The sequence below is a fragment of the Thunnus albacares genome, chromosome 15, assembly GCF_914725855.1.
Source record: "Thunnus albacares chromosome 15, fThuAlb1.1, whole genome shotgun sequence".
Lineage (NCBI taxonomy): Eukaryota > Metazoa > Chordata > Actinopteri > Scombriformes > Scombridae > Thunnus > Thunnus albacares.
The window spans coordinates 10,277,432-10,291,355 of record NC_058120.1 but is presented as its reverse complement, the minus strand read 5'-3'; the positions used below and the strand labels follow the sequence as shown (position 1 = coordinate 10,291,355).

Sequence of the window (13,924 nt, the reverse complement as noted above, 5' to 3'; positions counted from 1 at the left end):
CCCCAAGCGGCAACCACTGGTCACTACAAGTAACGCCTCCTGATTTTTCTTCTTCTTCTTCGTTGATTCTTGGTAGGCGGTTTGCATCCAAAATGTTGCAATACCGCCATCTACTGGATTTAAAATAAGACTCAATTCTCCTATCTAATCTAAATAGTTATATATAAAATAAAATCAGAATTAAAAAATAAATAAAGCTCTTCATAGCATAATCCAAATAAAACTACTGTGGAAAAATATTCAGTCTTAAGATAACACTTTATTTCCCTGTATACAAACAAGCACACTGACTTTCAGACCACAATTGAGATCAAATAAAATTTTTACATCACACATCCATGTACAACTATTTACAGAGTTAATATTTAACATGCACAACGTTATCCAGAAAATAAGAAAAAAAAAACATACAACAAAAACATCTTTGTGCCTGGAGCTTGTTTGTGGCCCCACCAGTCAGAGGCCTCTGCTTGGCCAGAGCTTTGTAAACCTGTTGCTCTCTGTCACATAAAGCCTGATTCCTATATGTGGACGACCCCCTGATCATCTGCTTATCTGTAACTACTACACTGTTTGGGTCTGCTGGGCTTGTTTGTAAAATGGGGGGAACTTAAGGAACAATATCCAAGTTTTTTCCTGAGAATTGTCCATCATACAGCTTGTGCTTCTACATCCTGCCTCTAGTTCCAATATACTGTATAAACTATTTAGGCCTATATTAGTTAGTGATTAGGTTTTTATTACCATTGCTGACTATAATAAGTTGTTTGTTACCGTCAATGTTTGTGGACTACAACATATACCAACAAAAACTCCAAAGCATATTTGCATTTAGGTTGGAATTCTTCATTTGAAAAATTGTTTGTTTTGGAGAAGACATAATAGCCTTTCACACTCAAAATAAGGTGATTACTGGGTAAAGTAGAACAGTTTTCAAAACTGCCATATCAAAATGTCTTACACTGCAGTGAAAATGATTTGTAATTTTACTTCAACCCATCAAAAATCCCCTTTTAAAAAGAAAATTTGACATGATTCATGATGCACATTTACTCTGTAAGTGCAGCCTCCAGTGTTCACTCTGGAACCGCCTTCATGATAAATATGACTATGTCATTTCTAAAGCGAACAACACACACCAATGATTCACAATAGTTGCTGTAAAACACATGTAACAGAAAGTGATGGTGCATGGCACCAATAAGAGACTCAAAACAGTTAAAAACTTGTTCACTACTGATGAAATCAAAATAGATAAAAACATACTTTAAAAACAAGTGTTTCCATGCAGAAAAGAATGGATCCATTATTTCAACGTACTCCACCATTCTGAATATTAAAACAAATTACGGACAGGCTCACAGAATTACAACATAAAAACAGTCATCTGTAAAATTTGCTAATCTTACAAATCAAACAGTAAAAGTAATACTAAGACACATTCCACATTTTAATGTGACCTGCTAATCATATAATGTCTGCACTGATTCCATTTAGGAACTAAAAAAAACTCTTCTTCATAGATCCATTTACTTGTTGAATAGCACTTAATGTCCACTAATATGGCACAATAGTCTCAATTAAAAATTGACATCAGTGTGTGTGTCCATAGTGTGAATATGAAGTCCTCTGAGTCCAAACACAGTAAAACCAGTCATAAGGAGTGTTTATAGACTGGTCTCAACCACCGGAGCAGCAATGACTGATGCTGCAGATTTTGTGGCCTCTGATTCCACCTGCTGGCCATTTTTGACACAGATTTCCTGCACCAAGGGCGCATTGGCCTCCTTCCATTCTCTGAACTTGTGTGAGGTAAGCTCTGGGTCCAACAGCACCTGCTCTATTGCCTGTAGGTCCGCCTCTTTTGACTGGAAAAGAAAAGAGCAAAGAAAATGGGAAAATTAAATGATGGCACAAAATGTTTTTTTGGCTGTAATGGTGTGCAACAGAATAAAATCCTTCTTTTTAAAAGAAGTCAGTGCAAAACAGACTTTATAAAACAGAAAATGTACCTTCAATGTGCTGTTGAGTGTCCTGATATGGTGCAGTTTCTCATTGACAGACTGGTTTTTACAGCGTTTTACAAAGGAGGCCCTGAATTCCCTTTTTGTGGATGGTTTACGGTCTCCTATAGGTGAGAGGCTGGCCTCTTTCAGATGGATATACAGCTTCTCCATCTCATCTGAGCTGTTCCCATGATACCCTGCAACAAGTTAGTTTATATTGCATCATCACCACATTTGTGTTTCGTGAAGGTTTTACAAAGATTGCACTGCACATTCTGCAGGGCTGAAAGGTTCTCAAATCATAAAAAGAGTAACACAACTTAACACAGCTAATGTATCTTAATCTGAAACGTGCAAACACACCGGCTAATGTCTTTCTTGGAACTAGTGCTGAAAAAATTCAATTAATAAAGTCACTTAATCAATAACAGAAAATTAATCAACAACAATTTTGATAACACATTTATAGTTGAGATCATGAATTCAGCAAAAATGCCAAATATTCCCTGGTTCCAGCTCCCCAGCTCCTCAAATTTTGAAAGCTAGAACCATTGTCACCTTGGGGGTATGGGAACTCCCGATTGGCAAATTAGTCTAGACAACTAATTAACTTGTGGGAAAAAAACAATGAAATGGAAATAGTTTGAGCTCTGTTTTGTTGTGAGTTGTGAGTAACAGGAAATGTTCTCTACTGGCATGTTTTCTTTCAACTGGAAATGATACAGCCGAAACTTAGACTACAGACGCCTGCACTTAAAGTGAAACTTTGCTCAAACTAGAACTCACTCACTTGGTTTGCTGAAAAAAAATTCCAAAAGCTGTATGAATCGACAGTCAGTTTGTAAATATAAACGTTCCTTAAACCTCAACTAATTGAGTGAGTAAAATGAAATCTCACCTTCATCCTCAGCACCTGAAACATCCCTCTGTGCCTCTGCAGCGGGGCTTTCCTCATTAGACCCCGTTTCCAGAGAGACCCGGGGAGCCGAGCTCTCCAGCACCTGGGAGCCATTTTCCTCTTCCGCCTCCTCTTGCGGAGATTGATGTGAGTGTACCTGGACTGAGCACACCACTGCTGTTTCCCCGGTGGTAGGAGACGCCTGGGAGACCAGGTCCAACCAAGACTGCCGGTGTTTGGTGAGCGAGGAGGCGGAGCTCTGCGATGTCATCGTACTGACAGGAGAGGAGAGTGAGCCATTGGCTTCACTGGGGACTGTGGAGGAGTATGGCGGAGGAAGGGTTCCCTGATGGGTGCTCCCAGGTGGACCGGACGCAACCATGGAACCCTGCAGGGTCTGTTCAGAGTAGGGCGGAGGGGGGATCTCTGTGCTTTCAGCTTCTTCATGGTCGCTGGCTTCACTATAACACTCTGAACACAACACATGTATAAAAAGTCAGAATTCATAACATGACACATACAACCATAATCCAATTTTAGCTCTAAAATAAACAGAATTATCAGAAATGTTGTTAAGCGATACATTTTTAGATCAAATTCATTGATGTTGATATGTTACGTTCACTTGTATATGATGCTCTGAGCTAGGAAAATTCTCAAAGCTCTCTTAAAGCATTAATGTCAAGCTAAAAGCAAGTTGACATCTTGAAAACAGAAGTTTTTCATTCATTCAATAAAAGTGACAGATAGTAAAAAATACAGTGTCATGGGTTGCTCACCAGCTGCAGGGTTTCGTTCTGCTGGCTCATACTGAATGGAGGCCAGCCCGAGCTTATTCAACCATCTGGAAAAAAAGCAAATATTTAACTCAACATTTCAATAAAAACACCCTGAGAGAAATACTGTATATACACTGACTCTTGTGTTTCATGTGACTTACAAGTTCATCTCCTCGTGGCTCTCAGCAGCAAAATAAAACATCATGACTTGTGGGTGGCAGGCTTTGAACGCACTGGATAAGGAAAAATAAATGGAGAGCAGTTAAGATGGGATCAGCTGTTCCTATCACTGAGCATGGAGAACACTTTCTATGTTATTGAAGTCATATACTAGATAGAGATTAAGTACCTTTTTAATTTAAACCACTGGTGATGGGTGGCTTATAAAAGCTATCTGATTGAGATAAACCACAGACAGTGTAGATAATAATTATGAGCTTACTGTTTCTTCTTGCACTCTATGGCTCTGTCAATCATGAAGTTGGTGAGGTCAATGTAGCCCTCGGCTTTTTCCGCCTGCAACGAACAAGATTGAACAACAGCAAGCGTTAAAACAAATGGATGATTTCAAACCACTTCCTGAACAATTACACCTGCTTTTACGTTGCAGCAGGCTACTTCTTCTATTTTCTCCCGCCATGTGATGGTGACATAAAGTAAATACCGGATAACTCATTGAAGTCATCATGTCAGTAAATCAAACATGTCAGTCAGTTACGTATGCTTGGTATCAGGCCCTCAAGAACCATTAGTGACACCGTCAGATTCAGGAAACACACTGACACTGCTTGGCAGTTCCTGCAGTGAAGGGTGGGCAGGGATACAGCTGTGGCAGACACAAGTATGAGTCATACCTCACACTGCAACTGTGACTCAAGTGTGAAATGTGTTAAAAAAAAAAAAAAAGAGATAAATGTGCCATATTAGGATCACATTGCAGCTTTTTTGTCTTTTTGCTGAATGTCGCATGTGAATCACTGCACTTCAAAGAAATATATAAAATAGGCTGTGACAAACTGTCGGCTGATTTACATTTTGATTTTTTTTTTAAGTTTTTATTCTTTGTTTAAAAGAAAAATATTTCTTCTGACAGACCCTCCTCTCCCCCGCTTAATATTTTTACTATAAAATTACTGTCAGTATCTGACCAATTGTGCAGATTTGATTGGTTTAGAGGCATATACTTGCATCAACCAGTCTACAGAAGTTATAGCCCTTTCAGATTGACACAGAGAAACATGTCTGCAGTTACTCTGAATAAGTCAACATGCATTTATTTTCCTCTCTAATTCTCACCATTACATTACATTCTTATCACATATATTCTTTTTTAAAAATCACTTAATGCAATTATTTGTTTTGCTTCATTATGGTATACTTTGTACTACCTTATTTTTTCCACCTTGCATTTGGAATTATATTATGAGAGAGACAGCGAGACATAAAGACAGAGAGAAGGATAGTGAGCACAAGTGAGCAAGAGAGAGAAACGGAAACTTCAACTTATAATTCTGGGTTTGTTGGACTACAGCTGGAGTCTCTGAACGGTGACAGCTTGTGACAGGTGTCACACATTACTTAAGACACTGGCTGAGTGTGTACATCATAAGTGGATCTCCTGATGAAAAATGGATACTCACCAGCTGGTTTGCGTACCAGTAGAGTGCTGTCCTCTTCAGCACGAACCAGTACTTCTTCCATTTGATCCCCAGGAAGCCTTTACTCTCTTTCTTCCTGTATAGCCAGCCCTGATGGTCTGGCTGACCCAGCTCTTTGACCGAGACTCTTCTTCTACTCATCGTACCATTGCCTGCGCAGAGAAAACACACGCACATTTAATACACAGACACCTAGCTTCCTTTGTCCACAGAGCAGCAAAGCCACAGAAAAGTACGAGTGTAGCATTAGAGGAAGCAAAAAATCAGTTGGTCGCACAGCCTAAAATTGCTATGCAAATAGAGCATGTGAAAACTGACACACTTCCATTTTCAGTCAAAATAGGTCACTGTGTTCGGTCAATAACAGAATCAATCCTAAAAATAAACCTAACAAAACCAACAAAGCATCCAGGAATATTCTCATGCAAAGCTACTTTCTGCCTACCTGTTCCAGTTATGAATCACCCGACAACAAGAATATCAACATAAAAAAAAGCTGAACTCAAGTTTGTTTCTCTAAAGAATCCAAGACACTGCTGCAGTGAGCTAAAATTGAACTGAAGTGAAAGTAACTGAGTATTGTCTCAAAGCCCCCTGTACACACTAATTGCCCTGCCACTTGACACACGCCCACAGAGGGTCCAAATTACAGTTGAGGGCTTACATAAGAGACAAAGTGATGAAAGGGTGACAACTTACCACCTCGACTCTTCTTCTTGGATTTGTGTCGGAGGGAGACCTTTGGAGGAAAGCAGAGGAGGAGAAAGTGAGGTCAGAGAGTTGGAGGCAGGAGGCGAGAGGAGCACAGTAGTAGTCTCAGACCCCACAAATGAGAAAGAGAAGGCTGTCTGGAACATCCTGTTTCTTGCAAAAAGTGTCACATGCATTTTCTCCCTGCTGTTCTATCTCTTTACACACACACACACACACACACACACACACACACACACACACACACACACACACACACAGCCCCTCTCTAACATCCTCATCTGTGACTTGACTTTCTGTCTTGCGTTTCGTCTCTCTTTGTTCTTTGGTTTCTTTTGCTCTCAACTCTTTTTAGTCCCTTGCGACAAAAACAAACAACTGAACTAGACGATAGCCAGCTGTCCACCTGGTTGCATATAAACCCTGGCTGATACTATAAATGTTTGACTTTGTCATCATAAAATAGGAGAAGCAGAAGTAGCTCCATCATTAAAAAGGAGAGCGGGGGAAGAGTTTCTATTCCATTAGTACTGAGAAGGAGGCGTCTGTAAATGTCATACAAACACACACACACACACAAACACAAAAAAGAAGAAAAACTTACAGGGTTGTAGTCATCAGCAGCCATAGAAGGGGACACAGATATGGGGAAAGCAGCCTGTTGAAGAAAACAAAAGGACACAGCTTATCAAGAGGCGTGTGGGTTGACAATATTTCACCACACAGATAGATGGGTAGAAAATGAGAAATTTCTTTGCCTCAGCATGACAAGAGGAAGTGACATCATGGACAGATAGCACAGACAGTGTTTTTAAATGTGTTGTTTTTTCTCTCTTTTTCCAGAGTGAACAAAAAATAAAAAATTACAAATGTGAGTAGAAAATAAGAATTTGTCTTCCTAGGAACTGGAAGTTCGAAATAAAGGTTGAAAACTTAGAAAAGTTACTGCTCAGGAACTGCTCTGACTCATAGCTCTAGTGTCACAATGTTCACTGTCAGCAGTTTCATTTAACATGTGAAACATAGAGTTTGCAATACAATAAAAAAATACTAAAAAAATTGTTATCACTTTTACATAGTCAAGTTTTTACAAAGTCAAGCTACTTTATAATTTATCAACCTTAATGAACAGTGACGTGAAAAATATTGAGAAATTCCAGTTGCCATTATTGACTAACTTCCTCTGCACACTTGAGTTCCTTATTCTAAAAGCGACAAAGCTGCCTGAGTGCGACAGTGAGAATATCACAGACACACAATACAAAACACGCAACAACTTGCAACAGTTGAAAAACCTTCCGAGCAACAACACAGCAAAGATCTAGGTATGATTTCACAGGATTAAGAATCTTAACCACCCATTACTTTAAAATGATCTCCCCAAAACTCTATATCTATATATATATTACCTTGCCAGATTGAGCACTGCATGAGTAAAAAAACAACTGCTTTGAGGTCAGGGGATGTAAGAACACAGGTGGCGGTTGGGTCCTGAGTTCGAGTCCCATTGCAGTTGTTCACACCCAATCACTCACCACAACCTCAACCTACCAACATCCCCAAAAGAGAAGTAGATTCCTACCTGCTAGTTTAAAACTTGTGATTCTCTCTGAGTGCAAACAGCTGAAGTATCAGTTTCCTCTGAATTCTCTCACAATGACTTAAAAAAGCAACTCTTATCTAACCCAAACCTGCGTGTGTCTTCTTGCTCAACACAAATGCATCATATCTCATTTTCCGGGTGTCTGAGTTAACTGGTTGCCAGTGGGAGCTAGATGATGATCACCACAGAAACCACAACACATGCTGACAATGAGTATGTGAGAGTTTAGTAAGAACAATTTCCTGTTGTATATATATATATATTTTGGCAGATGTGAGAGGTTGAGGTTCAGAGATCCACACTTAAAAAATGAATAAACTGTAGTTGAAGTTGTGATTTAAATGCATTCTTTGAATGTAATGAGCAGTAACAAGAGATGAATGAATTTATATTGTCTTAGCTTCAGTCACTTCAACTGGCTTTATCTACAAACCACATACCAGACATACTTATTTTCCGTTGCTGTTTTTTTTTTTTTTTTTTTTTAACTCTTTAAAAGACACAATGAATGTAACTCTTCAGCACAACAATTAGGTTGTTAATGTTAAATTTTGGCCCAAGTATCTGCTTCAAATAAAAATATGAAATAAGTCTTGAAATCTATACAAAAATCAATCAAACAAATGATAACACAGTAAAAAAAAATCACAAGAAACTAACAATGTGTTTCAAAAACTTAGAATACACTTCTGCAAACCTATAATATATTTTTTACAACGATATATTTATGCCACAACATATTTCTACAAAATACTAATGCTCTAATTTAACCAGTCAAACTGTATTTTCAATTAATGTCTTCTTTTCAAACCCTTATAAATATACTGCACTCTGGCCAGACTTCATGACAAAAGACAGCAAGTCAAAACAATAACCTTTGGACAAATTCATTACTTTCGGACAACTTTAATAAAATAAACACTATACCTGCCACCACAACCTCAACGAAAGCAGTCTGGCACGAAAGCTCTCCTCAAAGTCCGACCAAACTTTGGTGAGCATGTCGGAAACAGACAAAGCGAGAAATGCAAAGAGGATCTGCTGGTTTCAGGTGAGTTCAGGTTCTCTTTGGATGTTACCCCTCACTTAGAAGACATTCAAACTGAAGCGACACATATTGTGCGGGCACAATATGTAGTTTAATGTCTTTAATGACTTTTGTGAATTTTTAAATCACTTTATTTCATCACATTCAGGCAAATTCAGGTAGTTTCTCTCAGGAAGTCCTCGCAGAGTCGCAGTTACCACGTATGACCACTAAGCGTCGCTGTGTATCAGCATTATAAGCCATCACTCACTAATAGGGTATATCTAGGAGATGCAGGTTTAACATATGTGGTAGCAAATAAAAAAAACAGGGTTTCACTTTTTTTTTTTTACTGCTTTTGTTCTACTATGTCTGTGTTTAAGTGACTTAAGGCTGATACTACTTGTAGCTAGTGTCATTAAGTTACACAATTATAGCCTACAACCTTTATTATTGCCTTCAAATACCTGTTAGTGTGCTATTCACAGAGTAACTTTCACAAAGCACTAACATGCAAAGAACGTCAGGACCCTGAGTGCTACAATGCAGTTTTTTTTCTTTTCTTTCTTTGAGAGAAGTTCACAAAATACACCAATGTTTGCCTCCAAAAAGAAGGAGACAAATACGTGTTTCATGTTACACTCATGGCTCTGGGAGGCTGTGGCCTGACTATCAACACCCTTCACTGTCTCGGTGGGGAGCTGGGTTTGTAGCCATAACATCTCTGCTCAAGCAGTATCCGTGAAGAGGCTTGGATGTTCTGGCCTAAGTCCGTCTATGCAGGGATGGCGGTAAACCAGCAGACACATTCCTGAGTCATGCGTTATTATAGTCTCCATTTCATTTCTACTTAAATAGACGGGGGCCTCTTCTTTCTTCCACTCACTATTATACTGCACGAGTGTGATTTGAAATGACTATGAAGACCCCTTCCCTTTTTATCTCCCACATTCTCACACTGTAGCTTCCTCTTCGCTTCTCCTCCCATTTGTCACCCTAAATTTCTCATCCATATCAAGTAACTTCCTTATGTTACCTCTAACAACCACCCCCCCTTCCCCCATCCCAGAAGCTTTCCTCCTTAACATTTCAATTAAATGTGTTGAATTAAATGATTTCAACACAATTCAAACTCCTCTTATTTCTGTCATGAGGGAGAAAAAAAACCTTTGCACGCCACTTTAGGGTGATTTAAAGGGGCATTTCGCTGAAGCTGTGTTTTGGTGGAAGTGAGGTAATCAGCCTACGACTCATGTCAAAGGCCTGAAGGATTCGCAGGAATGCACATTGGTCACACCATTGTAACACTCAATCTCCCATCACGATCCATGCTGAGAATTGTCATGGCACTTAGCTAATGCCCCCACCCCCTCCCACTTAGAAACAGTATGTGTGTGTGTGTGAGGGAGAGAAAAGAGACAGGGGGCAAACAGAGTGGCTATTATTCAGCAAGGGAATCTCTCACTGTGTAAAGGGGGATGGGTGCAGGGCTGGAAATGATATCAGATTCGAGGTTGCTCAGTTTGGTGGCCCCCCCGCCACCTCTTGCCCAGTTGTCCTGGCACTAACCCCAGGTTAGATCTTGTTGCATGTGCTTACTTAGTCATTATAGCCTTTAAATGTTGAGTAGAATAACAGCTAATGAGGATTCGGTTTGAAATGAATCCGTTTTTCTTCTGTGCAGCAGATGTGTTGATGGAATCTGCAGGTAAACACACAAATAATCCAGAGAGCAGCCAATGACAAGAAGAAAAGCAGTAAAATCCAACATTCATCTCTGTATTCCTGCTCCTATTCTATATAAACGCTGACAGCAGGGTCAAGGTTTCCTTGTTTGGTGCAACAACAAGTCACCACTGAACCATAAATCTGTACAAATGTGATTTGCTCACATGCCACTAGTGACTATGTACCTAATCCATCTGACCCCTGTGGAGGTGCATGAGTGGTATGTGCCACTGAGGGATTGACACTAACTCATGCTACTGTGGTATATTGTCTAGATGTGGTGCCCCTGTGGTCATTTCATGTCCACATCTGCCACAGCCAATAGATGCTCAATCAATTTCCGCTGGTAGCACACTCTGAGACTAAACACAAGGTAAAGCTGGGGCTGATGAGAATGTCAAGAGTTTTCTAAGTAATTTATCATTAACTGAAATTTTGAGCAAATAAAAATGTTGACTTCAACAAAGTTATTACAGTTTATTCTGACATGAATGTCTGAACCAAATTTCATGGAAATGCATCCCACAAGACATTTCACTCTAACCCCAAATGTTTGTGGCACTAGAGAAAAACTCATGGTGGGTAAGATTCATTCTCTGGGGAGCATGAATGTCTGTACCCAATTTTGTGCCAATCACGGCAGTAGATGTTGAGATATTTCACCAGATAAGTGAAAACTTATCAGGGGTCAGGGGATCACCAAAATCAGTAAAATTCGTCATCTCAGGATCATGACTGTCTGTACAAAATTTCATGGCAATCAATCCAATAGTTGTTGAGATATTTCAGTTCAGGCTTAAGTGGAGAGATTGACATTGCCATCCCTAGAGCCACACAGCTAGCGTGGCTAAAAAGGAAGTTTCACGGTGTAGATTCACAGTGGTCAGAGGCCTAATCCTCACTTAAGATCCTTGACATGATCAGCATGATTTGCATCTTGCATGTCTGAATACTGGTGGTTTGTGTGCAATAAAGTGAGTACATACAGTATGTTGTCTTATCTGTGTGTGAAATGTAATGGGCCTGTAATTGACACTCTCAGTTACACCTCCTCCTGCCAAGGCTGAGGCCGGTAGCATTCCTCACATTGCACAGCGGACTTAGCAAAGTCATTCACTTGCACAGATGCACTCGCATACTGTATGACAACATTTTTTCCAGTCAGTGAGACTGATGGTATTCAGACAAACTGACACACTTACTGCTTGAGAGAAGGACCAGGATCGTATACGTGGCTGATTATACCTGAAAGAACAAAGAGAAGATAGGAAGATTTACCAGACACTTAAGAACACTGCAATGGCTTTTCAATGAAGTTGTCTTGTACCCAAGAAGCTTTAGCTAACCGTCATACTTAAGATCAGACATAAGTGTCTCACTGAAAATTTCCAACACATACTTATTGCTCCCCAGTTTATTCGTAACCATTCATTATCTTTATCTATGTTCCAATCCAGCTCACTTTGATTTGGCCTGAACAAAACAGATCCCATGGAGACTGTTTAACATTTGGCATTTGGTTGGTGTGCCAATGGTTCTGATAATACATTTGGCAACCAGCCACAGCAACATGGGTAGACAAGAAGCTTGTTTCCAATGCTGAAAATACTAAATTTACCTCAGCCGGGCCTCACCCTACAATTGCAGGGTATGAAATTGCTTCCGGCTTGTTTTTCCTGTCTTTTCGATTGCTGACATTTTGGTTTTTTTTGGTCTCCTCCTCCTGTCATCCATAAATTTTCACGTCTTTGTCTCCTCCTTAAATTATTAGTTTGCTGAGGAGATAGTGATGATTTTTTTTGCAGGTGTGTTGCAACTCCAAATGCTGTTTCCTCCCACTCAAAATGGCCCCCGCTTTATAACCAAATTGATAGTTTTGACAAGTGACACAGAAATGAAATTGATGCACCATCACATTTTATGCTTTGTCATTTTTACGGATTAACACGCCCAAATTAAGATGACACTTGATTAAATCCAATGTCAATCAAACTCTACTGCCTGCATCAATGTTCATGTTCATAAACCCCCACCAACGATGAGTCAACTGCTTATCTGCAAGATTTACTATAGCGTCTATCTATATATTCTAAATGTGACTAATGTGTTTTGATTGAGCATGCAACAAACCGGATGTGATGCGTTTGTGTGCGGCTCTTAGAATAGAACTGCCGGGAAGGGTGGGGGGGCATTGTGCAAGGACGTTTAGTCATCGATCACGGTGTTAATGCGGGGAGTCACACTTCCTCAGGCCCTACATCCAAGACCGGAGGAGATACAGGGGCCACGGATGAGGACATGGAGAAATAGCAATCGTCGGCGGTGTCGTCATATTTCGCAGTAGGATGGTTGTATTTATAGTTGAAAGTGTAGAGGAATCAGGATTTGTCATAACAGTGACATTTCTAAAGATTCTCTGGCATGGGAAGATGTCTTGGGGGTGGATGGTGAAGGAAGGACACATTGGTGTGTGGGACATATTGGAACATTTTGGATACTGGAGGTCCTGAGAGATGACAATGTCTCCAAAAACCATAAAAATATGTCTACACATTTAATAATGACTATTGATCTAATTTTGCATTTAAAATAGTGAAAGACCTATTTGTGCTGCCACCAACTCTCTCTCAAACCAAAGAGAGCAAATAAAAAATCATGTTTTAAGGATTCTTTGCTCTAATTAGCTTAATCTACTGTGAAAATGTGACTTTGTTTCTTTATCCTTTATTGGCAATACAGGCAGCAGAAGTGCTGTGAGAAATGTGTGTAGGAGGAGATCAGTTCTAACCACGTTGTTGCATTTCTTACTTACCACCAGCACAAATCAATAGGCTGAAGTTCATAGATTATTTAATACACTGCCATTAAAAAATTGAAATACTGCCATACTTGCTTGCTAACTCTATTGTTTTTTACCCTAAATCTCTCACCATCTGTTTGTCTACCTGTCTCTATGTCCTGTATGTCAATGGCATACTTTCCCTTGATCATAAAACCAGCCCACCCACTGACTATGCACCCCGTGGCTTGTTTTAAAAAGATTCCACGGCCTGCTGACTGTCATTCTCTGTAGGAAAATTAGACCCACCCTGCTCTTATGTTTCTCATTTGACCTATGGACTACATAACACTGTGTGTGAGTGTTTGTGTGTGTTGGAGAGAGAGGGAGAGGCACTCACCGGTTCAGGAAGTCACTGCTAGAGTGCCAGTCGGGTCCCTGTGATACATAAAGATTCATGTGTTAACGCATGATGGAGATGGTGTCAACGACTCATCATAAAGTCGCTCTGAAAATCTACTGTTGATCAGCGCTCATTTTGAGATGAATTTGGTCGACGTCCAACAGGCTTTCTGTAGTAATTCTTGAATGTTAAATGTAAAACTGCAGCATCTTCTCTTGCACAGATTTAATAGCATGTGGCCTTGGATCTCAATTACAACAATTTCGTAACAACAACAATTTCTGCTAATTCTGTGTTGTGGCAAAATGGTTGACTCCACCCAAGATGAGAAA

General features: G+C 39.8%; 1 protein-coding gene across 1 annotated transcript in view; it reads right to left on the bottom strand.

Annotated features, from left to right (window-relative positions):
- Positions 1 to 239: 239 nt before the first annotated feature.
- Positions 240 to 13,924, bottom strand: part of LOC122998145 (connector enhancer of kinase suppressor of ras 3-like) — a 49,780-nt gene continuing 36,095 nt past the window's right edge. The window contains exons 14-24 of the mRNA XM_044374813.1: positions 13,590 to 13,627; positions 11,613 to 11,655; positions 6,657 to 6,710; positions 6,041 to 6,080; positions 5,324 to 5,493; positions 4,126 to 4,199; positions 3,845 to 3,916; positions 3,684 to 3,748; positions 2,905 to 3,375; positions 2,013 to 2,203; positions 240 to 1,868 (exon numbers count right to left, since the gene is read on the bottom strand). Coding sequence (XP_044230748.1) covers positions 1,668 to 1,868; positions 2,013 to 2,203; positions 2,905 to 3,375; positions 3,684 to 3,748; positions 3,845 to 3,916; positions 4,126 to 4,199; positions 5,324 to 5,493; positions 6,041 to 6,080; positions 6,657 to 6,710; positions 11,613 to 11,655; positions 13,590 to 13,627 — 1,419 coding nt within the window. The 3' untranslated portion in view covers positions 240 to 1,667. The remainder of the gene's footprint in view (positions 1,869 to 2,012; positions 2,204 to 2,904; positions 3,376 to 3,683; positions 3,749 to 3,844; positions 3,917 to 4,125; positions 4,200 to 5,323; positions 5,494 to 6,040; positions 6,081 to 6,656; positions 6,711 to 11,612; positions 11,656 to 13,589; positions 13,628 to 13,924) is intronic.